General features: G+C 37.7%; 1 protein-coding gene across 2 annotated transcripts in view; it reads right to left on the bottom strand.

The window, feature by feature from the left end:
- The window catches only part of map3k21 (mitogen-activated protein kinase kinase kinase 21), a 103,717-nt gene that overhangs the window by 53,310 nt on the left and 25,524 nt on the right, over nucleotides 1–24,883 (bottom strand). For both annotated transcript variants that reach the window (XM_039737726.1, XM_039737727.1), the window contains exon 2: nucleotides 466–646. In XM_039737726.1, coding sequence (XP_039593660.1) covers nucleotides 466–646 — 181 coding nt within the window. The remainder of the gene's footprint in view (nucleotides 1–465; nucleotides 647–24,883) is intronic.

Below are 24,883 nucleotides of genomic sequence, written 5' to 3'. Positions count from 1 at the left end.
CATAACATAAAGCCCTACAAATGGTATAATTCCTTCCCAGCAACTGCTAGAGCCACTAGGCCTAAATGAAAGCTTCAATGACAGGAGAACCTCACTGGATAAAACAAAACATGTCAGCATTAGGCACTCTCATGCACAAACCCTTAGTGACAAGCCTCTGGCTAATTTAAATTAAAAATGAAAACTCTGTGACTGGGCCTAATACTCAAGCCTAGACTGTGGGATATAGCAACAACTGTTTCACCGAGCAATTAAAGCTTGAGTTCTAATTTATTTTTTAAGGGACACTCTACCTAATAATTAGACAGGACTATTCCACATCTATTCTGTAAACAGTGCACAGCACTTTCCCTACTTATTCCAAGAAAACACACACCAGGGCTACATATGAGCACGTCAGTGTACATAAGGAATCCTATTTACAAAAAACAAAAATAAAAATAAAATAAACCAAATACTTCTCACCTCCACACATCACTTCCTTTAGAAAAGAGTGAAGATTTGATAACTTCTGGAGCCATCCAAGAATATGTACCTGCAGCACTCATTTTTGTGGTCTTGTGCCATTCTCTGGCTAAGCCAAAATCTGTGATTTTTAATGTTTTTTTTCCAATGTCATCATTCTCAATTGTTTCAAGTAACAGTACTGTAAAATAGAACGAAAGAAAAATAAGGTGTTAATTCAAATAGACAAAATCAAAGTTTATTGAAAAATAATATTGATCAGTCTAAAGACAAACATATAATGAATTTGAACTTTAAATTCCTCATGGTGTGGCATAGTTTCATAAAAATATCTACAAATGCTAACCCAAATTCAGTGGGAAATATTAAATGCATATAATCTTAATGTTCATATCCAGTAATATCTTCACAATTAATTTTTCTAAACTGTTCATTACTTAACAAGCACTTAATTTGATTATTTTTATAAGTTCCCCAAATTTAACAGGCATCTTTAACCTTAAAAAAAAAGAAACACTAAGGTTTGAAAAAATAACAGATCAAAGTAACTTCATAAAAGTGTTTGGCAAACAGGTCATTCAGTCATTTGCAGAATGTTAATTAGTAGTAATATTTTATTGAGTTATTCCAACATATTCATTTTCAGAGTATTATTATCCCTTTATACTTTCAGTCTTGTTAGCTAAGCAACTTGAATCATTACATATTTACAATATCACATTTCAGGTATGTCCAGCTCCTTTTGCAAATTTTCACATTCATTTATCAATGACTTTCTCAGTAAAATGAGGCCTACTGAGTCCAATTTCCTCCATAGGCAACAGATCCGGTCTTGATGTTACAATCATAATAAAAATTTGCTTCACTCTTGCTCTGTGTTGATATCTTTAAAAATTGCTTGTATTACATCAACATTAAAATAGTTGGGATACTGAGAGTTGGAACAATGCTGCGCTCTCTCTCTCTCTCTTTCTCTCACCTTTTCTAAAGTTTGAGCGTTTCTTCTAATAACCAGATGGAACCTTTTAGAATTTCGTCAGGACACAGCACAGTACTGCTGTGCTCCAGGTAAATAACATGGCAGCGGACTCTGGACAAATCAGCATGTTGATTCTGTTAGAATTTGGTGCTGTTGTATTTCAGACAGGGTTTTGCCCTTAGCTGGGGCTCAAAATTCTATGTAAAGTCTTTTTTTTTGTTCATGTTAATATTATTGACTATTTAGCTTCATGAGTTTGTGTGTCTTATGCATTTTGTGGGTGACTCCTTAAGAGGAGAGGCCACCTGCTCATTACCACAAGGGACTGTCATCAGCACTTTAAAGATGGGGTATCTTTCTTACAGGCCCTTGTAGTTTATTCAAATGTGCTTGGGAGGTTGTGAGTATTTTTGATTTGCGATTTTATTATGCTTTTCTTTGACCTTTGTGCTCTTTTTTTTATTAACCGCTTTTTGGGATTTGTGATTGTAACTTGTTTGCTTTGGATTTTCTTGCCTTTGCAGGTAAGACCTTTTTGCTTTATGTGCTCGATGGAGCTTCCTTTTGTTGCAGAGCAACTTTCGAAGAATAACTTTTTTTTTAAAAAAAAAGATTCCGTGTTAGCTCTTGATAATAATCGGTTTTGACAGTTTCCCCCATCAGTGCGCATTTTTGAATGTTTTTACAACTTTGTACTTGGGGAAAACTCCAGTTTCATAATAAGTGCAGTACTTGATACTTTTAATCCTACTGTCCACAGTACAGAACGTCAGAGGTATCTCTGGCAATTCTCTGTAGTGGTTTAAATTCTATTTAACAGACGGACAAGAATTAGTCAAGTCATGGTGACAAGCAGATCTAACTAAATGCCATTCATAAAAGTTCTCCATCCTCTCTTTTCTTTATCTAAACTCTTCACCTTAACCTCATTAATAGCAGCTTTGGAATGTAATAAAATGTTACATATGTGTATGGTGCTCAGATTTATGTCAGTGTTAAAAGGTATATGTTAATGCAAAACTTCATAGCTCATGTTTTGCCTTGGAGAAAGTAAATGTTAGATGGAGCTGAACTCTAAAATTAAGCTTCAACTAAACAAAACTCGTGCAAATATGTTATAAACTCCAGCTTAAAAAAATGTCTATCATTTTCAATTACTCCATCTTCTTTGAGGAATCTTAGCATTAATTTTTGATTCTTCCCTTCCTTACTCAACCCACATAAATCAAATTAAGAAACATTAACTTCACTTCTGCAACATATCCAACGTTCAATCGCCACTATTTTTTCTGCTGCTGGAAAACTGGTCCATATTTGATCATGCCTCAAATTGACTACTGCAACACTGGGTCAGTAGGTGTTCCTTCTAATTTATCATCTCACCTTCATTTGGTTTAAAACTCTGATGTTGGAGTCCTCACTCAGGTCTGCAAAGATAACCATTTATTGTTTGTTGTGTTCTGTCTTGAATGGCTGGCTCCTCTGCCTTACTGGACTGAATATAAAACAAAGCCATTAACCTATAAAGCTGTAAATGGCCCTTTACAGATTACATCAGTAGCCGCCTGCAGCACTAGAGTCCTATTTGCCCACTCTGGTCCTCTGATGCTGGCAATCTTGTTAGACCTCCTAGAAGTAATTAGGTCTGCTGACTCAATCCACTGCTACATTAAACTGCATCTGGCCCAGTAAGCGTTCCTCTAACTTGCAGGGAAATCATTGGGGTTGGTGTCAGAATTGGAACACCTACTAACGTAAAAATACTTCATGCAGCTCTAAGACGACAGACAGGACTCCTTTCTGCTCTCTGCGGGAGTAGCTCTGCTGTAGCCACCCATAGAAAGGCTGCACGCATTATGAAGGGAATGGGAATGGAGACCTTCTGTGACAAGACCCTGAAGGTTGCTGAGGGTTGTGTTGGTGTTACCAGCGTACCCAAAAGGAGGTGTTTCATCTCACAGGGCACTCTGGATATAACGAATATCGCAGAGCACAGCTTGATGGCAACTCCAGTAACTGAGAAGGATGGCTGTGAGGGCTTGAGGGCAGATAAGGAGGTGTTTGTTAGAGGAATCTCTGAGCAAGTGACATACCACCTATCCACGTCCTTCTTACAGAGGAATCGAAGCATTACACGCATTCCATTCTGATTCTCAGAGAGTCGCAGTCCTTACGGATGACAATGCAGTTGTGACCCATTGGGTTGGCTACTTTGGGCACCCGTTTAAAGCTGATCCTCCAGCTTGGACACTGGATATCTCAGAGTCAACGCTTTTTGAGGCTGATCCTCCAGTTATCTGAACTAGATTGCACAGGTGGTGAACCAGCTGAGGGTAGGGAAGGCTGCAGGGATGTGTGGTATCCAGGGTGAACTTTTCCAGGCTGGTGCCAAGGCTGTCCTCCTGGCATTGCAAGCAATCTTTGCTTCTATTTAGGAGACCTGCGTCATCCACACTGCCTGGAAAATAGGACTTGTCATCCCTATCTGGAAAGGGAAGGGTGATCCCCTGGGTTGCGGCAACTACAGGGGAATAACACTGCTCTCAGTGCCAGGTAAGGTCCTTGCTAGGGTCATACTTAAGATCTGCGATCACTTGTTCACCTACCAGTGACTGGAGCAGTCTGGTTTTATGTATAAGTCTATCATTGACTGCATCCTGGCGCTGAGGATTCCCATTGTGAGCAAACATAAATATGGGCAGAGTTTTTTTTTTTTTCCAGCCTTTGTCACTTTTCGAAAAGCATTTGACTCAGTTAATCGAGTTGCCCTGTGGGACAACCTGACACTTCGCGATATCCCTGCAAGGCTGCTGGACAGCATGGCTGGCCTGTACACTGGTACTGTGAGTGCTGGGCAGAGTAGAGGCAGAACCTCTGCATTTTTCCCAGTTGATTCTGGGGTTCATCAGATGTGTGTTCTTGCTCCTACTCTGTTCAATGCTTGCATGGACTGGTTGTTGGGCAAGGTTGTGGAGTCCAGCAGCTGTGGGGCATCTGTTGGTGAATAAGAATGATGCGGAGATCTTCACAGAGTCAATGGAGGCTCTGATTGGGGCTCTTGAGAGACTGACCAAGACGTCTCGATTGTCTGGATAAAAACTAAGATCCAGGGGCCTCATGCATAACACCGTGTGTAGAATTTGCACTATAACATGATGTAAGCAAAAAAGCTGAAATGTGCTTATGCACAGAAAAATCCAGATGCAGGAATCTGTGCGTTCGCCCATTTCCGCGTTCTCCCACTACATAAATCCCGATCAGCGTGAAAAGTAACGCTTGTGCAGGCGCTTGCTGTCCCGCCCCGTCTCCTTCCAGAATTACGCCTCTTTGAATATGTGAATCAATATAAATACCAAGTGGAGGCAAGGAAAAACTTACTATTTGTTGGTTTAAACAGTGGTATAAACAACAAAAGGAAGCTGATTGACTGACATAGCATGTTGGAGAAACTCGAAAGCTCAAGTTCACAAAGTCGCACAGTGCCCAAAATAAAAAAGAAGTTGTCACATATCAAAGTCGCCGTGAAAAGGCGAGTTGTAGCCCACCATCTGAGTGTCATATGAAAGCTTATTAGGGTAGGAAAAAAAAGGCACACAGTAGGAAAAAAGCAAGAAATGTCAACTTTAATCTCGAAATTTCCACTTTAATTACGCAGTTTATTTTGTCAGTAAAGTAGAACATCATAAACTTCATCTTAAAATCGTTTAATTAACCAGTTTCTCAAATCACATCATAATTAAAGTAGCACGTTAAATGCTTTGTTTTGTATTTGATCTTTTGCTCTGTGTGTGAATCACTACGTGCTTCTGCTTTCTCTTTCTCCGACAGGGCACCGAATCCATTACATTCGTTATATTACAGGTCTCTGAATAATTAAAATACTGAGATGTATACGTGATATCTTTTTCATGATGATAGGAGTTAAAGCATGTTATTAAACAGGAGAACACGGTGCGTGATTGTGCGCGACCTTCGATGAAATTATTGTAGCAGTACTGTCTCTTTCAAACGTACTAACCTCCAATTCCTGTGCTTCCTTTTCTTTCTCCAAATACCCAATCGCCACACAATCAGCTCCGTAATAGACGTTAAGCCATCTGTAAGCTTACAACGACTATTCTTGGAAACATTTAAGGAACATTGAAATATCATGTTTAATTATTTCATCCATCTATCCTTCCAGTGTTGTGTCAGCCCCAGAAAGAATACAGCACAAGGTAGGATCAATCTGTGAACTAGCTAGCGCTGCGAACCGTGTCCTCACATGCTTAATTATTAACAATACAGATTATTTAAATGAAGTTAGTTTTATCTATAGAATATAATCAACATATGTTGCTGCATTTCATCTTAAAAATGATAACGTCCTCATAAGTAAATACGTGCTTTATAAAGTGGTGCAGGTTGTGCAATATTATAACTGTAGTGCAGGTTTACAGTGAGGTGATTGTACTTATAAGTACAAACAGTTCTACTACAAGGAGCAATTGATTGAGTGCGTTTATAGTTCTTGGGATGAAATTGTTTCTGAACCGCGAGGTCCGTACAGGAAAGTCTCTGAAGCATTTTGCCGTGGCTGAGGCAGCGAGTGCTTGATGCTGTATACCGATAATTCCCTTTCCGATCAGCTGCTGCTGTGATTCCCCACTCAGATACAGTGGTATAAATAACTCCGAGAGGTGCAGTGAGAGTATTTGATCCGCTGTGGCAACCCTTAACGGGAGCAGCTGAAAGAAGAAAAAAAAGGTGCAGTGACAGTAACAACGCTAAAGCATTTATGGTATTTGGAATACTATGGCTATTCCCTGGACCATTAAATTGTTACAAGTTAATTACAATCAGAGGCATTACACTAATAAACAATATGCGGTTAGTTTCAGTCTATTTATAAAGCTGCGGAAGGAATGTGAATCTAAGAAATAAAGAGTAACCACACAGGAACAGTAGCACTACTTTGACGCTGGGTGCCGCCAGTATGTAAAACCGAGCGGAGAACTTGCGTACGACAGGGTATGAGGTACCGTGGAAAAGTGCGTGGCTTTACGCCAAGTGTAGGTTTTATACATCGCGATTTGAACGTGGAAACGTTCTTACGCAACATTTCTGTGCGTACGCACCGTTTATGCATGAGGCCCCAGGTCTTTAATGATGTATTAGAGTAACGGTGGTTTCACATTGTGTCAAATGAGCGGTTGCTCACGGAGTCCTGAATTAGGCAACATGGCCATGTGGTGCAATTCAATTCAAGGATGATCTGGCTCACAGGATCCTCATTGTTCAGGACCCGAATGGCTGATACCAGGCCAAGGAGACATCCACGTAACACCTGACTGCAGCAGATAGATGGTCATTTTCGGAGGGTGTGACTGGACCGCGTGTCTGCCTGGGGGGTTGCCAACCAGGATCCAGAGCAGTTTCGCTGTGTGGTGGGTGTGGCAACAAACACACTGTACCAGTGCATACTCTCCAACCTGACCTTGCAGCATTTTGTATTTTGGTCCTGTTTATTGTTGTTATTCTAATTCAGAACTTTGTGTTTCTCTTTCATTCACCCACTGATTGAGTATCCTAACACACTAGAGATCAGGGTCACTGGGAAACAGGAGCATATGCCAGCAAGCATTGGGCACACACAGGAATAATCCCTGAACAGAGTGCCAATCCATCACAAGGCAAACATACATACATACATACATACACACACACATCTTGCATGCCTTTGGACTGTCAGAGGAACCCAGATCACCCGGAGCAAGCCCAAGTGGACGGGGGGGAGAACATGCAAATTTTACCCAGATAGCACCCTGGACGTGAACCCCAGTCTCCTTGTTGTGAGACAGTGGCACTCTCACTATTTTGGTAATTAATGTTTAATATTAATTGGAAAACATGGTTTTATTTTCACCTTTTTTGTGTTTTTATTCCTGTTGTATTCTTTTGAATATTTGTTAAGAGCTTTGACCAGTGAAAAGGCCATACAAATAAAAAATATTATATTGTTATTACTACTGCTACTAGACCTCCTTTTACAAACACAAAGCAAAAAAAAAACCTTGCAGTGAACACCATGCCAAATACCTTATAAATCCAGAGATGTCTTATATGCTTATACATATTCTTAGAAAAAGTACATAAGTAACATTAACCACTTGTTAGGGTCAAATTGTGAAGTGGGGATCGAACAAACTTTCTTGGGTTTAACACTGAAATACCTGAGCCACTATGGTACAGTCCCACAGCTTTAGTGACAAAGAGAGTGTTAAAATGTATACAAGGCAGAAAACTGTTAATATCTGAAATACATGTACCTATAATTTATGATTATCTATACTCAGAAGTAAATGTTGTAAAACACAAGTTGAAAAGGGACCAATTTATTTTAGCTATAAGTCTAACAACCAATTCACAGATCTAAAATACAATAACAAATCAAATGAATTTATTTTGACTATGCGTTAAAAATAGAGGGGGGGGGGAGGGCATAATAGAATGTTGTCTTGCTCTTACAACAGCAGATGACAGAAGCACTGGTTTTTCTTATTGAAAAGCTATGGCTCCTCCTACTTTATCTTTGAATACTGCGTGAGACATTCCTGAAATTCCTTATCTTTTAAGCTATCTGCCCGAAACCAAAAATAAAGTGCTGGCTATGTCTGGCAAAATGCCAGGTTTCACTCTAACTAGAGGCACAGGTTTACAAGCTAACATAGACCTCTACTTCCTCCCATTTACCAGGAGAACCTCTGCTAGAGTTTATCAGCAGGCTACCAGGAGATTAAATATAATGAAAATACGCTTTTCACAGAGTGAGTGTGGGGGCATTCTTGTGGCTTGTTGTCTCCTGGCAACAGCTACTTGACCACTCTCTTTTGTGTTAACTTATGTTAAGCTTTTTGCCCTCCCACCCCCACACCAATGGGCACATTCCTTTAGGTTAAGGTACTTTAAGTGTTAGCTTCTGTGAAGACAGCAAACATATATAGATAAAGGAAACTATAATAATTAGGAAAAACTCAAAAAACAACACTAAAGCAGGTCTCATGTTAAAAATCACCACACACACACGTACGTTTTAAGTTGCTAAATTATTAACTTTCATATACATTTTCCAATATGGTAACCAATAGATTACTAACTTTAAGACATGTCATGCTGCCTGAATTAAATACAGCTCATTCCTAAAAACTGTGCTATGAAAAACAGCACCAGATGAGAAAAGTAAAGTTGATTTTTCATATATTTCTAAGTAACAATGAACTAGGAACAATTCATTAATTTTGTTTTAAATGCACTCATTCAAAAGCACATTTAACCATTCTTTAGGCAACTGAAAAAATCATATGGAGGAACTGTTAAAAGTATTTGGATACATTCATGTTCTCAGTAAATGTAAAATAGGAGATTTTAGTTATAGTATGAGCAAGTCAATGTTTTTATCTAAATTGTTTAGACAAATCAACGTGAAGTCAACCTTAACCAACGTGAAGTCAACCTTAAAGTAATAAAAATTGTGAAACACAATTTACTTAATACACTCCCTTACACTTATGAATACAGCTCCCAATTACAAATGTACAATGCCATATAAATTAGTTCATGTCATTTGGCAAACTGGTTGCAAATGTTGCCTTAGAAAGCATAAAACTACTTCCTAGCGTCTAGTACTTCAATGAATTATATATTACATAAGCCGTAGGCCAAACAAAATAAAATACAGAGCAATATCTAATACATCATTTTCTTATCAAAGTAGTGGGTAATGAGGATTGCAGAATTCAATGTTCCTATTACAGCTTGCAGGTGTTTTAGACAGCAGCAGAAAACCACAGAATTCAATGAAGTCCCATGTCAGCTCAAGCAAGTTATACTAAATATGTTCCAAGAGATCAGAGACACAAGTTGCATCAGCACTAATCATCACACCACTATTCCACAAGAAAAAAATGGAAAATTTGAACAAATGTGTGAATAATCAATACCCAATAATGTTAAACATTTTCATCTAGAAAATGAAAAGCTCTGAATTGTAAAAAAGTTCTAAATAACTGACAAAATCCATGCATTTGACATAAAAAATACAAAATGGCATACTTTAAAACCGATAACAAGAGCAGTGTAGTGTCACTGCCATTGCAAACACTGATAAATAGTGATTATGTTACAAAACAAAAGATTCAAACAAAATAATCACAAACTGGTGTATGTTTAATACACTTTCATCTGACAGCAGAATTTTTACAATAAGAGAACACAACCACATTAATAGGCCACCATAACAGCCCAGTGACTATAGCTCATGGGCCCGATTCTAAATTTGAATAATTACTATATAGTAATAAATAGTACTTCAGACAGTGTAGGGACAGTCTTTTCCAATTCTGCTTTAAGACAGACAGATCATTTTTAAGTAGTCAACAGAAGTTGGGACACCTGTGCAAATTGTTTGCTTCAACTTGCAAGGCTTCACTTACTTTAATTGTTGCAGAACGTCTGTAGGTGGTAACCTATCAGTTGTTAAATGTACTTGAGTAATGCTTTTACTGACTTACAAAAAAATTGTATTACACTGGAATTAATTATACATCAATTCAAAGATGACCTCATATCTCTCAGTATTGTACTGAAATAAGTTTTGATCTGCCTTTTAAGAGAAGCTTTAAAAATAGTGAGTTGTTTTCAAAGAAGTAATTTACTGTTTCTTTAGTTACGCTTGTTGTGTCATGTAAGCTTTGATGCTTTTATAAAAGACTTTTGATGGCACTAAATGAGTTTTAAAAATATTAACGTGAATAATGAAAACTAACATCATCAATATTTCAAAATGAGACAAACACAAAATAAGTTGCATTTTTATAGTTTCAAATAAATACCTGCCATCAAAAATCAAAACAGAAAATCAAAATATTCAAATCCATAATCACCACAACATTAATATGCAATAAAATATACCAAGTAACTAAAATTCTGCCACTAAACTTTCATCCACAAACTGATGGCCAGCAAATGCTGCTCTGGACCTGTGGTGACGTTTGGACATAGATGCATCTCAGTCATTCTGCTTGTCATGCTTATATTCCATTGACTGCAATTAATGTGTAACACTTTAACACATGGCTTCATGAAGCATGCAGATCAGAAAAGAATATTAAAACTTACAGAGTATATTCAAGATTTTGTTAATTTGGCTGAAAATAATAAATTTTCATTACATTTGTGTACTCACTCAGTAGTTTTTCGAAACCACTGAATCAAAAACCTAAAAACAATCAAAACTACATAATAATTTTATGTCCTTTACATTTCTATTTATCAATCCCATGGTAGTGTGTCCCAACAGGGAGAGGACTGAGAGGTAACCCAATGACATGCTGGAGGGCTTATAACTCTCAAAAAGCTCAAGATTGTCTGGGAATTCTCCAGGGCATATTGTTAACATGGCGACCCTCACCAAGAAGAGTGGAATGAAAATTATGTGGATGCTGCCCAGAAATTAAATCATGTTCTTTAGTACGCCCTGAAAGTGACATCGTGGTAACACATCACTGACATATAGGCAATTTCAGTATGTCATCATTACAGTTCCACACAGAAACGTCTTTGCTTTTCTACTACTGAGCAAAAACCGTTTAGGAGCGGTGTCCAAGTTCCTACCGCAGTATAAAAAGCTCATAATTCAAGTTTCTGGCAGTCACTGGGGGCTCCTCCCTTGAGAGCTAACAAGAATGAAAATTGATACTTGAAAGTAATTTGGACATGCAATATTTAACTGAAGAGGAAACAAACCTATTACTTAACCTTTTTTTTTTTTTTTTAAAAGGTCTACACACTGGCTACTAGTTCATCAGAGCAAATTAAAAATATGAGCAGCTAGGATAAGTAACAGCCTACACATAACCATTTAAGTTCACACCCAGATATAAAAATAGTGACTGAGCAGTCAGTTGTGTTGTTGATGACATGAAACGCCTCTTTTCACCCTCATTCATGTAGTCTAAAACCTCTTTGGTATAGTTAGATACCTCATACTGCCTTTTGCAGAGATCTATTGCTTTCCACAAAGCCTACCGTTACATTCCAATCCCACTTCAGAGCTGAAGCAATTATCTTGTTTTGTTGTTCATCCGTTGTACCTCTGTCCTAATTTTGAAAAGTGCCTCTCAGACATTTTGTATTGCAATTTATTTACCAATCAGTGTCAAAACCATCCGGAACCTTCACCACAAATAGGACACTTACTGTTCTGTTGTGTTTGGACAATCCACATTGGAAGGCCAAGTTTTCTTTTATAGGACACTTACTGTTCTGTTGTGTTTGGACAATCCACATTGGAAGGCCAAGTTTTCTTTTTATACATTAAATGTGGATAAATATTAGATGTTATCAGACATAATATGCAAATACAGTACTGTATTTTGATGCAACAAGATCAGAACCATTGGGAGAGGCGTAAAATATCAACAAAGAATTCAGGGGCACCTACCTTTGATTACACTGACTGCTAACTGCAATGGAATAGGTTCTCTTCAGTCATGTCTAAATTAAGACCTACTTACTGATTATTAAATAATATTATTGATTATTACTATAAATTACAAAAGTGTAAATCCTTTTCAAGAGAACACAACATACTAGGAGGAAATAAAAAGCATCTAATGGGTAACAAAACTCAAGCCATCTTTATGTTTTTACTGAATCAATCTCATATTTACAAAGATCTCCACTTAGGCACATGTAAAGTTTTAAGATACGGTTTGTGTTCTTGAAAAAAATATATATTATTGTTTATTCTTTAGTTGCATTTGTTGCATTAATTTTTAAGCTTTTTGATTAGAAATTAGTTAAGACATTCATTCCTTTTTATTCTTACATATCTGCTGAAGCCCAATAAGATGTAGCTTATGGCACCAGATGTTCAGAAACAGCCTTGCTAAGATATGTAACAATTATGCACAATATTTTTTTTTTTTTTATGAAGTAGATGTACTTGACAGGTCAGTTGATTTGGCTTAAGTATTTCCGGGTGCTCTATCCTCCTTCCACAATCTAAAGACATGTAGGTTACGTTGATTGGCGTCACTAAATTGGCCTGTGTCTGTGTGTGTGTGCGCTCCCCTATGATGGACTGGCAACCCGTCCAAGTGATTGTTCCTTCTTTGTGCCCACAGCTTGCTGGGATAGGCTCTAGGCAACCCACGACAATGCTTAGAGAACAGACATAAAGGATACCTTAGATATGCTATACAATGTTGGTCCTGAAATTCTTACTAAGAAAATTGATATTTTCAGAGATTAAACATTTTCAACACTTTGAATTTACAAAGCATAACCTTTGCTGACTTTATTTTTTATTTCATTATTTTTGGAAAAAAACAATTTTCTCTAGTTTGAAATATACTTAATAACAAAAGTCCATGAAAATCAAGAACATCACAGCTGACAGACTACATAGACAAACTAAAAAGAAACAAACAAGATGAAAGCAAACAAATGTGTACATAATAATAAATAATAATAAATTATGTAATGTGACATCTTTATATTGCACTTTCCTGTAAGTGCATTTAGAGGATCTAAAGAGAATTATATTAAATAATTTTTGAGGTTAAATTATAAAACAACTTTTGAGGACTAGACTATTCAATATGAGGTACCATGGTTTTTTGTGTCTTCCTGCAGGTGAACTAATTTACAGTAGATTAATACCACTTACAAGTTCATAAGGAAGCAGTGAATTTAATGTTTCTTGGTAAAATGTTTTCTACTTTGTCAAATACATAAACAAATAGTTGCCTGTGAGAGAAGTAGCTGAATGGAGAACTTTGCCTGCTACACATGGCCTGGGTATGGCCTTGCACCTTGTTTACTGTCTTCTGTTCACAGGTTGGTGCAACCATTTGAAATGGACAGCAAGAGAGGAATCCATGGTATAAATACATAGATAACAAATTCAGCCTGACAGGTATGATCTTTCTCATTAACAAATTCTCCTCTGACTAACCCTACATTTTTGAGATCTATCAGAGGAAGCTCAGACATCCTATTGCAATCCTTACACTAGCAACTAGTTATTCCAAATTAACAAGTAAAACAGCCAAATACATAAAAAAGAGAAACAAAATAATTGTGCTACGAGAGTTAGGAGTAGAATTCAAGTTATTCAACATAATTCTTAATGGTACTAAAAGGAAGGTATATTTTAGCTTGCAGGATTTATTTATAATATGGAACTTCAATTAAAAAAAAGGCCAAACTCTGTGTTACTTTCCAATCAACCCTCCAGGTATGAACAATTTTCATATTATATTATTTATTCTGTTTCTCAGGATTAACCAGCAATTAGTTACTGTCATCCTCTTCAGTCTTGCATATTTTCAATACTTCTCCATATTTGACAATTTTAAGACAATTTATTCGATAAGAATAACTATATATACTCTCAATAATTTGGAGGGGTGTCTACATACTTTTGGCAATACTATATGATAGGCTTTATATAACTGCCATTAAAAAATACTGGAGTATTCTCAAAGGTTTTTTTTCCTGCCAGGTTTCAGGAAACAGGAGCACAATTTACTGAGTAGTAAAGGAACAGTGGTTAGTAGTACATCAGGTAAGCTGATGGGTGTTTTCTATTAAATAAAATGAAGCTATGTACTTCCATACATTCTTATTTATCAATGCATTAGAAGGTGGCAACAATGTTGCACATTGGTTGGACATCAAGTAAAAATATCACTACCTTATACATGTGATAACATTACTAGTTATGACTAATACGTTATCTTTCAATCACTCTAATTCTCTTCACTTGCATTTTTTTTATGAAGCACTCTAGGCATTAAGGAGTAAATGAAAAAAGGCCTCAATGACAAGGTATTCATTGTATTTGCATTACATTTATCACTAGCAAAATACCCGCGCTTCGCAGTGGCGAAGTACTGCCTTAAAATTTTTATTACGAATAAAAGTAAACCTTTTTAAACTAAGGGAAAATAGACCAATAATTATTTGTTAAGGATCTCTTTGTATGCCACTTTGTCAGTTCAGCCCTCCAGTTGTAATATGACCAAGCTGTGCGCTGAGCTTACTCTTGAGCATGCAACGTACAGTTGGCCATGTGAAAAGCAATCTTGCCTCAAATCTCACAGCTTGGATTGCTGCTGTCATAATCGGTTTGAGTTTCTTGGTTTCTTTCAATTAAGACAGTATTTGTAGGACTTGTGATGAAGAGACATTCGGCATCTGTCAAGCGTTGTAAGTATACAACCAGTTTCATCGATAACTTCGCATCCAGCTTTTGAGAGTTTAAACATTCATAAACATCAAAGTGTCCACTACTCAAATCGTCACCTGTGAATCTAAGGTGTTTAAGAGGCATTGGCGGTTGTCCAAAGGTGTAATATATTTGGCCATTTCGGTACACTTGAAAGCGACAACCGAACAATTCAGTGGCAGCCATCAACTCACATGAAGAACCATAGATGAAGGGCTTAAGCATTTCAATCTTCTAGTGCTCCTGTGTAGTATAATTATCTCCTGTACAGTCATCAGACCACACCTTGAACCTGTCCTAGTCATTCAATACATAAGACACAATGGTCCTCCGGATATCAAGAAAGAGCCTGATATGGCCGTGCAATATGTAACACAGAGAATGGAAAAGGCAGGCGCCATCTCCGGGCATGGAAACCACTCGGTTAGTGACAGTTCTTTGATCGATGGTGATAACCTCGATAGACATGTTAATGGGGGTTCAGTTGAAATGATAAAGGAAATGGGTACCTGAACAATGTAAACTAAGTCTAAAATACCTATACAATAACTATAATCATTATAAACAAACAATAAAACAGCAGAGATGCCGTGGATTAAATAAAAAGGCTTCAGTTATCAGCAGGGAGAAGTGAATACCGTGGCGAAGCAAGGAAGGGAATGAAGAGACAGGAGTGACGGACGGCCTTATATAGGCAGGCAGCCAACAACGTGGGAGGCATGGGGATGGGGGAACCAACACCGCCTCACACAGCAACCGAGCTGCAGGCTATGGACGTATATATGTACGTAAGTAGGATTCAGTTAGCGTTGGGAACCCGTGTACCAAATTTCTTGAAGATGGGCCCATAGGTAACAAAGACCGTTGGAAAGTTCAATATGGCGGCTGACAGTGGTGTCATACCACCGAAATAAGTACATACATCGGTTTCGGTTAGTGCAGCCACTTACCAAATTTCGTGAAGAATGGGCCATAAATAAGAAAGTTTAACATGGCGGACGTTGTTGACCGTTATGACCGTTACACATAGAATTTCGAAATGAAACCTGCTTAACTTTTGTAAGTAACCTGTAAGGAATGAGCCTGCCAAATTTCAGCCTTCTACCTACATGGGAAGTTGGAGAATTAGTGATGAGTGAGTGAGTGAGTGAGTCAGTCAGTCAGTGAGGGCTTTGCCTTTTATTAGTATAGATATATAAACGAAAGACCTCTCTGTGTGTGTGTGTGTGTGTGTGTGTGTGTGGGGAGCAGTCTGTTCTGCTCAGCCATAACCACTAGATGGTGCATACTTGCACTTTTACATTTTTTCGGCACTTGCATACACCCTCTCTTCTCACTACTTGTGTGCAGCAAACGCCACCGCACAACAATGACGTTGTACTAATGACACAGATGAAGAGACACCACTTTGAAACTAAGCAATTACCGCCTCTCAATAACATGCAAGTGAAACACCTCAGCAATAGAGGGGAAGGCTTAACATTTTCACTGAAAACATCATCTATCTGGATGTATTTTCTTGAGACAAAGATTAACAGGACTTAAATGCCAGCCATACAGCTAAGATATGGTATCGCCAGTGTCTTCTTATGAAAGCCAGTGGGGCAGCAAGTACAGGTGGGTCCACATCCTCTGCATGGGTAATTCTAAAGAGTTAGCGGACACCCCTCCAAGATCACGATTAGGGTAAAACTGCTAGGAAGTCTTCAGGTTGTTAATTTTGTCCTGAAGATCACATGCACAGTTATGCAATGATCTGTATTGTGCTGTTATATCTTAAAGTTGAATTTTGTTGCATTATGAAACAAGTTGCAAATTTAGATTTTTTTCCCCCATATATAAATATATATATATATATATATATATATATATATATATATATATATATATATATATATCTATATATAGATATATTTAATATAAAATATATCTATATATATCTCTATCTATCTATCTATATATATCTATCTATCTATATAGTGGAACCTCGGTTTGCAAGCATAATTCATTCCAGAAATGTGCTCGCAGTCCAAAGCACTCGTATATCAAAGTCAATTTCCCAATAAGAAATAATGTAAACTTGGATGATTTGTTCCACAACCCAAAACTATTCATATAAAAATGATTAATACAAAATATAAAGTAAAAATACATAAAACAAATTAACCTGCACTTTACCTTTGAAAAGAATCATGGCTGGTGTGAGTGAGTTTCTAAACTCTTGTGGGATTCCACCCAATGGGACAACATACGGAAGAGCGTCCCAAAGCAACTGCAGTCTCCCAGCGCTATAGCAGTTTGCCGTAAAAGCGAATCCGAAAAGTCCCTGGACATGCTCTAAGCGTCTGCCGTTGATGGGTGATACAAGGATCATTATAAATGTGCAGGGCACAGTACTACTTGGCAACGACACTTCCTGACTGCTGTGTCTGTGTATAGGAGAGTGGCAGACAATAAATAACCACACTGTTGCTGTTTCAACCTGAATACAGCTGGTGTTGTTAAAGTAGTGAGACTCTCCTTCATGTTTTGAGGCACAAGACGGGGATTCGCACGTCACAGCACACACAAACACAGTCACAATACTGTAGTAAACAGCATACGCTATGAGTGAGGCACGTCGACTCAGATGGAGAATAGGAGACGATTGCTCACAAGTCAGAGAGAGAAACACATACATACAAGAGACAAAGAGACGTACACGAGAGAGAGACATACACGCGAGAGAGAACCACCATCAGCTCAGTTGTGATCACATGACGCTCAGCAGACAACGTGTATCCATACTACTCGAACTGCAAGACCTTGCTCGTTTATCAAGTCAAAATTTATTAAAAATTTTAGCTTGTCTTGCAAAACACCCATAAACCAAGTTAATCTATACTAATAAAAGGCAAAGCCCTCACTCACTCACTAATTCTCCAACTTCCCGTGTGGGTGGAAGGCTGAAATTTGGCAGGTTCATTCCTTACAGCTTCCTTACAAAAGTTGGGCAGGTTTTATATCGAAATTCTACGCGTAATGGTCATAACTGGAAGCAGTTTTTCTCCATTTACTGTAATGGAGATGAGCTTCAACGCCGTGAGGGCGGAGTTTCGTGTGACATCATCACGCCTCCCACGTAATCACGCAGTACGTAGAAAACCAGGAAGACCTCAAAAAAGCGCTGAAGAAAACATGCATTATATAATTGAGAAGGCAGCGAAACAATAAGAAGTGAGCGAGTGACATATACAACCATATTCATGAGTTCTGCTACTTCGGAAACAAAGCACGATGTAAACCTACACTTTGAATTAAGTTCATAGACAGGCTGCCGCTGGCGTTTGTAATTTAGTGCCTGCCCATATAAGGCCGTCCGTCAGCGGCAATCCAATAGCAAACTGCCACGGGTAAATATTCACGGGTGAAGGACTGTGCTTATGGAGAGGAAGATGAGATGGTCAGGGTGGTGTTTGACACAAACTCGAGAGAAACTACGAGAGAAAGTTTTAAGTGCCAGGACTAAGGTAACATTAAATACAGCCATGGACATAGCACGAGATGGCACCAGCACAGCTGGGAACCTTCGATGCATGTACACCGAGCGGCTCACGTGAACTGCGCGCAGTGCACAGATAAAAGCAACAGTTCCAAAGAGCTGAACAAAACCGAATTACACAATTGAAAAGGCAGCAAAAATATGAAGCATCTGATAAGCATATTCATAAATCCAGCTACTGCGGAAACAAAGCACACGGTGGAAAAAGTCCATGTCCCGCTAAAGGAAGACAGTGTAAAAAAAAACCCGTGCATGCAGTGCGTCAGGTCTCAGATAAAGAAGAAGACGAGCTGTTTATTGATGCAGTAAGAAACGAATCGATGAATGAAATCTGTCATCTTTACAACGATTGACAAACACGGAATGTAACTTGAACACAACACATCCTACAAAAACAAACCTGATTGAAAGAAATAATGATAATCAAATCCTTGATGACAGCAACACTCAGTAACACTCACAAAACAAATACTGTATATTGGCAGTCATGTTACGTTATTTTAAAATGTTCCCTTTTCTTTTCTAGCTTTTTAACACACTACTTCTCGCTGCGATACGCTGGTATATATATATATATATATATATATATATATATATATATATATATATATATATATATATATATATATATATATATATATATATATATACCGATCTACATACTCGAATAATGGATACTTTATTAGCCATCAATGATTGTTTTGGTAAAGCCATACTCAGTGTATTCATTAGATGAACGGTAAAAAGTAAGAGCGAGGGAGGATGACTCATTGAGGCATGCAGGCTGTAGTCGCGTCAACTCTATCTGAATTGCGTAATCACATTTGAAAAATATATCTTTTCAAGTTCTATTTAGTCCATATGTGTCAAACTCAAGGGCGCGGGCCACATCCGCCCGCGTAATTATATCCGCCCGCGAGATCATTTTATATACTGTATTATTGTTATTAATGGCCGGGTATATGAAGCGCTGGTAACACAATAAACTACAGATCCCATAATGCAGCGCTTCAGCTGCCTTGCCGAACACTTACCGCGTTAATCAAGTCTACCTTATGATGCTGCAAGTTATTGTGAAGCTAGAGTTATTGCGCACTGAGTTTGCACGGCGCTTTGGTGACTTTGAAGAACAAAAAAAGTCAGTCTACATGCGGCTCGAACCTTGTGCATGTTTGGTAGCACATATCTGTGTGAGAAGCTCTTCTCAGTGATAAAGACTAACAAAACAGCACACAGGAGTCGCCTCACTGATGAGCACCTGCAGTCCATCCTGAGAATCTCCACAACACAGAACTTCACACCAAACAGAAGCGAACTTGTGGCCAAAAAGATGCCAGGCGTCCAGCTCTAAAATGACATATGAGCAAAGACAACTGAATGATTTGATTTGTTATTGCACGTAAGAGCGGAGTCAACCGTTTTAACAAACAGCGTATTGCACTGATACTGAAATAGCTGTGTGTGTATATATGTAGATATGTATGTATATATATATATATGTGTGTGTATATATGTAGATATATATATGTATGTATATATGTGTATATATATATGTATATATATATATGTATATATATATATATGTATATATATATATATATATATATATATATATATATATATATATATATGTATATATATGTATATATATATATATATATATATATATATATATATATATATATATATATATATATATGAGAACAACACTCATCACTCACAACAGTGACAAAACAATTACATTGACAATCAGGTTACGTTATTTTCAAAATGTTTCCTTTTCTTTTTCATTGCTTCTTTAACACACTACTTCTCCGCTGCGAAGCGCGGGTATTTTGCTAGTGTTATATATACCATAGGATTGTATGTAAATACAATGAATCCATTCCGGACTGTACAAGCTGTATGTAAATATATATTTTTTTTTTTAAAGATTTTTAAGCACAAAAATAGTTACTTATACCATAGAATGCACAGTGTAATAATAAACCAAATGTAAAAACATTGAATAACAAAAAAAATTAACATTTGAAAAACCTGTAATTTATGCAAAAACTAACCATAAATAACCAAGAAAACTAACCTTGTATGAGTCAAGTTTGGGGATGAAGTAAGTGAGGAGGAACTGGGTGGAGAGGAGATTACAGTTTTGAGGTAAAGTCTGTGACGATGCGGGTTCGCTGCAAGCTCCCATCTCGCTTCCGGGAGCCTTTAAACCCTTCACCATCGATAATTTTACTGAAGAGCACGACATTGAGGCACTATAATGGAGCAATTGGATGGTGCAAAATGTGCCAAGTGCTTTTATTAAAATCAACAAAACAACAATCAAAAACAAAGCCCAAATTAAATAAAGTGCAGTGCTTTCAGAATCCTTCAATAAATAAATGATCCCACAAAAACAGAAGTGAACTGGAGGTTAAAATCCTATAGAAAAAAGATCTTCATTAAATAAAACGAGATTAAAACAATGCTCGAAGTAGTCTCTTTAAAAACAAGCTCAGTGCATTCTTTTAACTGCCTTCCCGGCCTTACTGCCTTCTTTAACTTCCTTCTCATGCTATCTCTCTTTTGCTGCGCAGGGTGAGATTGAACACGTGCAGAAATCATCGGCGCGTACGAACCGGAAGAGGAACTAGCTTGTTCGTCACCCGAGTATGTGGTCGTGAACAGATGCAAAAGTTTGGCGAACTATTTGGTCCTAATCGGATTTGTACATGGTCCGAGATGTTTGTGACCCGAGGTTCCACTATATAAACAAATGTATAAACCCTGGGCTCTTAGTTTTCTTAGTAGCTGATGGACTGTGCATTATATGTACAAAGAAATAATATCCCTGTGTTATAAAGTGGTGGCTCTGAGGCTAAGGATCTGTGCTGGTACCACGAAGGTTGCCGGTTCGAATCCCCGTCACTGCCAAAAGAGATCCTACTCTGCTGGGCCCTTGAACTTCAATTGCTCCAGAGGCACTGTACAATGACTGACCATGTGCTCTTACCACAAGGGGTATGCGAAAACTAACAAATTCCTAATATGAGAAATTTTAAAAGGCGAAATAAAGAACAAAAAAATAAAAGAACTGTACATACTCCCCTAGCAAAACTGAACCTGCACATTGGAGGCATAGCTGTCCAAGTGAAAGGTTCTTACTAAACGAAGACTGTAAGGATAACAACTTATTCAACCAAACACAACAGCCACCACTTGCTTCTTTACTCAAACTGCTTAACCTCTGCAACACACAATTATTGTATCTTGTGGGTATTCTGACAGTGTGTCCCATATAAGAGATTTTAATGCATGCAGACTACAACTCCTTACCACATCAGACTGTGCAGCCAGTAGCTTTTGCGTATTTTTTCTTAATTTGGTATAAGAGGAGGATGTCAACAATTAACAATGGCACAGTATGATTTATTATTAATAAAAAAAAAAAAATCACTATGGATTTATATTACTCTTCATAATCTAACAGGTAAAAACTTGTTTAAAATTAAATATGCAATTTCCACACAATATCATGAAAACAAACTACTCCAGAAATGCTACAGACATGAATGTTAATCTTACAAGGCATCAATCAAAGCTGGGGTTAAACAGTATATCAATACGGGGGGTTCTCTTTAGAGAGAAGACAGTTAAAAGAAACATTAAATGTGACTTGCATGAGAAACATTTAAATATTCTGAACCAACACTTCTTTGCCCAAAAGGATATAATTTAAAGTGTACTACTACCTAGGCCACTGCCTAATCTACCTAGTTCACTGTAGCTACACTATCCTTGTTCATGTAAAATGTGAGTTACAAGCAGATTGTTTTTCTTTCCTTTTTTGGGGTGTTAGGGACAGGAAAGTTGTAAGAATTAGAGCATCCAGCATTTGTAAAATCATGCAATACCAGCTAAAGTTTGAATTTCAAAAATGGGCAAGGAAACCTCAGTTACATATACCATAACATTAACTAACACAAAGGCGTTTAGGTAGTCAAATCAGCACCGGTAAAAGCTGTGTTCATGCTAAACAAGCTTTCCTAAGTTAAGTTTCATTGGATAAAATAATGTTCTTCCGAATGTTGGCTGAACAGTTTCCGCCCTTAGTTGTCTTTATAGCGCTTTTGCCACTGCTACCTTGAGAAGAAACTATAACTTTCATGTTATAGTACGAATAACAAATATTTGATGTGAAGTGTATAATGTGTCAAGACTGAAATCCAAACATCAAATAAACATGTTCACAAAAGTATAATAAGTGTGCTTTTATTCAAGAATATAAATTGCCTTTACAAATATCATAAATTTACACCAGCTGGTAAAGACTCAAATCAAATGTATGTTTTTTATTCTATAATAGTAACAATAGGAGCAGCTCACTACTTAAAACGGTAAATCTAACAAGTACCCGGAATTGAACCGGCAACTTTTTGATTATGAGTCATCAGTTCTTACCGCTGCAACACCCAAGCGGTCGTGTCAGCGTCGTACCCAAACCCAATTTCTTTTTTTTTTCAGTTATGTCATTGAATAAAAGCGCACATTTGGACTTCAGTCTTGCCACATTATACACTTCATGTCAAAATTTTTTGTCATTAGTACTATAACATGAAAAAAGTTTCTGTTTTAGGTGTGTTCAACATTTCTTGCCTTGCATTTCCTGTCATCCCACGTTTACATAGACCTTTGTAGACACAGAGCTCACATGAAATGCATGTGTTCCAAATAACGATAAATTTACCCTATATGACTTCAGGCACCTCACATCCAGGTAAACGACTTGAACTGGGACAACTTTTTGACAGAACTGAGCTGCGGCAGTGTGGGGATGGGATAGCAGGCTGCTTGTACTGCTTGGCACATTTGCAAAACAAAAACGACAGCAACGGAAAGGTGCAAAGGAATTTAAGGTGGCCCAGGATTCAGTTATTTTGTAGGATTCAGGTAGGTGCGAAGGAATTTAAGGCGGCCCAGGATTCAGTTATTTTGTAGGATTCAGGTACTCTAGTGTAAAATCTATACTAATAAAAGGCAAAGCCCCCACTGACTCACTAATTCTCCAACCGGGGCTGACTCACTAATTCTCCAACTTCCCGTGTAGGTAGAAGGCTGAAATTTGGCAGGCTCATTCCTTACAGGTTACTTACAAAAGTTAAGCAGGTTTCATTTCGAAATTCTATGAGTAACGGTCATAACTGAATCCTACTTACGTACATATATACGTCCATAGCCTGCAGCTCGGTCGCCGTGTAAGGGGCGGTGTTACATCCTCCCCCATCCCCACGCCTCCCACGTAATTAGCTGCCTGCCCATATAAGGCCGTCCGTCACTCCAGTCTCTTCATTCCCTTCCTTGCTTCGCCATGGTATTCATGTCTCCCTGCTGATAACTGCAGCCTTTTTATTTAATCCACGGCTTCTCCGCTGTTTTATTGTTCGTTTATTATGATTATAGTTATTGTATAGGTATTTTAGACTTTGTTTACTGCTCAGGTACCCATTTCCTTTACCGTTCCAACCGTACCCCCATTAACATGTCTATCGAGGTGATCACCATTGTTCAAAGAACTGTCACTTACCAAAACACAAACTGATTATGACAGCAGCAATCCAAGTTGTGAGAAAACAGTAAAAAGGAGGCGTGTCAGACACCATGGTACATTTTCACAATTACATTTTCGTAATGCAGCTAGACGGAAACAACTTCATGGCGCTGCTGCCAAATACTCGCAGAAAAATCCACAAGTTCATAGACATGCTGCCGCTAATACTCGCAGGCAAATCCACAAGTTCATAGAGACGTGGTCGCTAAATACTCGCAGGCAAATCCACAAGTTCATAGAGACGCTGTCGCTAAATACTCGCAGGCAAATACACAAGAGATGCAGTCGCTAAATATTCACAGGCAAATCCGCAAGTTCATAGACATGCTGCCGCTAAATATTCACAGGCAAATCCACAACTTAATAATGGAAATGCCTGTTAAACATCTTAGATTCACGAGTACCGATTTGGGTAGTGAACACTTCGATGAATGAAACCTGCTATCTTTACAACGGTTGACAAACACGGAATGTAACCTGAACACAACACGTCCTCCAAATACGAACCTGATTGAAAGAAATATTGATAATCAAATCCTTGATGACAGCAACACTCATAACAGTGACAAAACAATTACATTGACAAACATGTTATGTTATTTTTAAAATGTTTTCTTTTCTTTTTCATAACTTCTTTAACACACTACTTTTCTGCTGCGAAGCGCAGGTATTTTGCTAGTCAAATAATAAAGGAGAGCAAAAACGTATAAAGAGTGTATTAGTCAGCATTACTTTAAGATAGTAGTTGTTAAATATTTAAACACGAGCGATATCCAGATATAAAACACAACTATGCCAATGGTTTTGCTCAACTGATGCACTCTGCTGCTTTGTTGTTCGCCTCACAAATTGTAGCCTTTTATTACATAGTAATACACTATTTGGAGACTACCATTTGCAGTGAAGTGTTTATTTAAATAAAAACATACATCAACCACTTGCTTGAATGAAAAAAAAAATTGTGACAGTAACCTTATAGAGTCCCTGCCTCTAACACCCTCCACATCCAAGGACCACATCATTAAAACTGTC

Source organism: Polypterus senegalus, chromosome 16 (assembly GCF_016835505.1).
Source record: "Polypterus senegalus isolate Bchr_013 chromosome 16, ASM1683550v1, whole genome shotgun sequence".
In the NCBI taxonomy this organism is placed as follows: domain Eukaryota; kingdom Metazoa; phylum Chordata; class Cladistia; order Polypteriformes; family Polypteridae; genus Polypterus; species Polypterus senegalus.
Note: the sequence above shows the minus strand (reverse complement) of the source record. Positions and strands in the feature narration are given on the sequence as shown.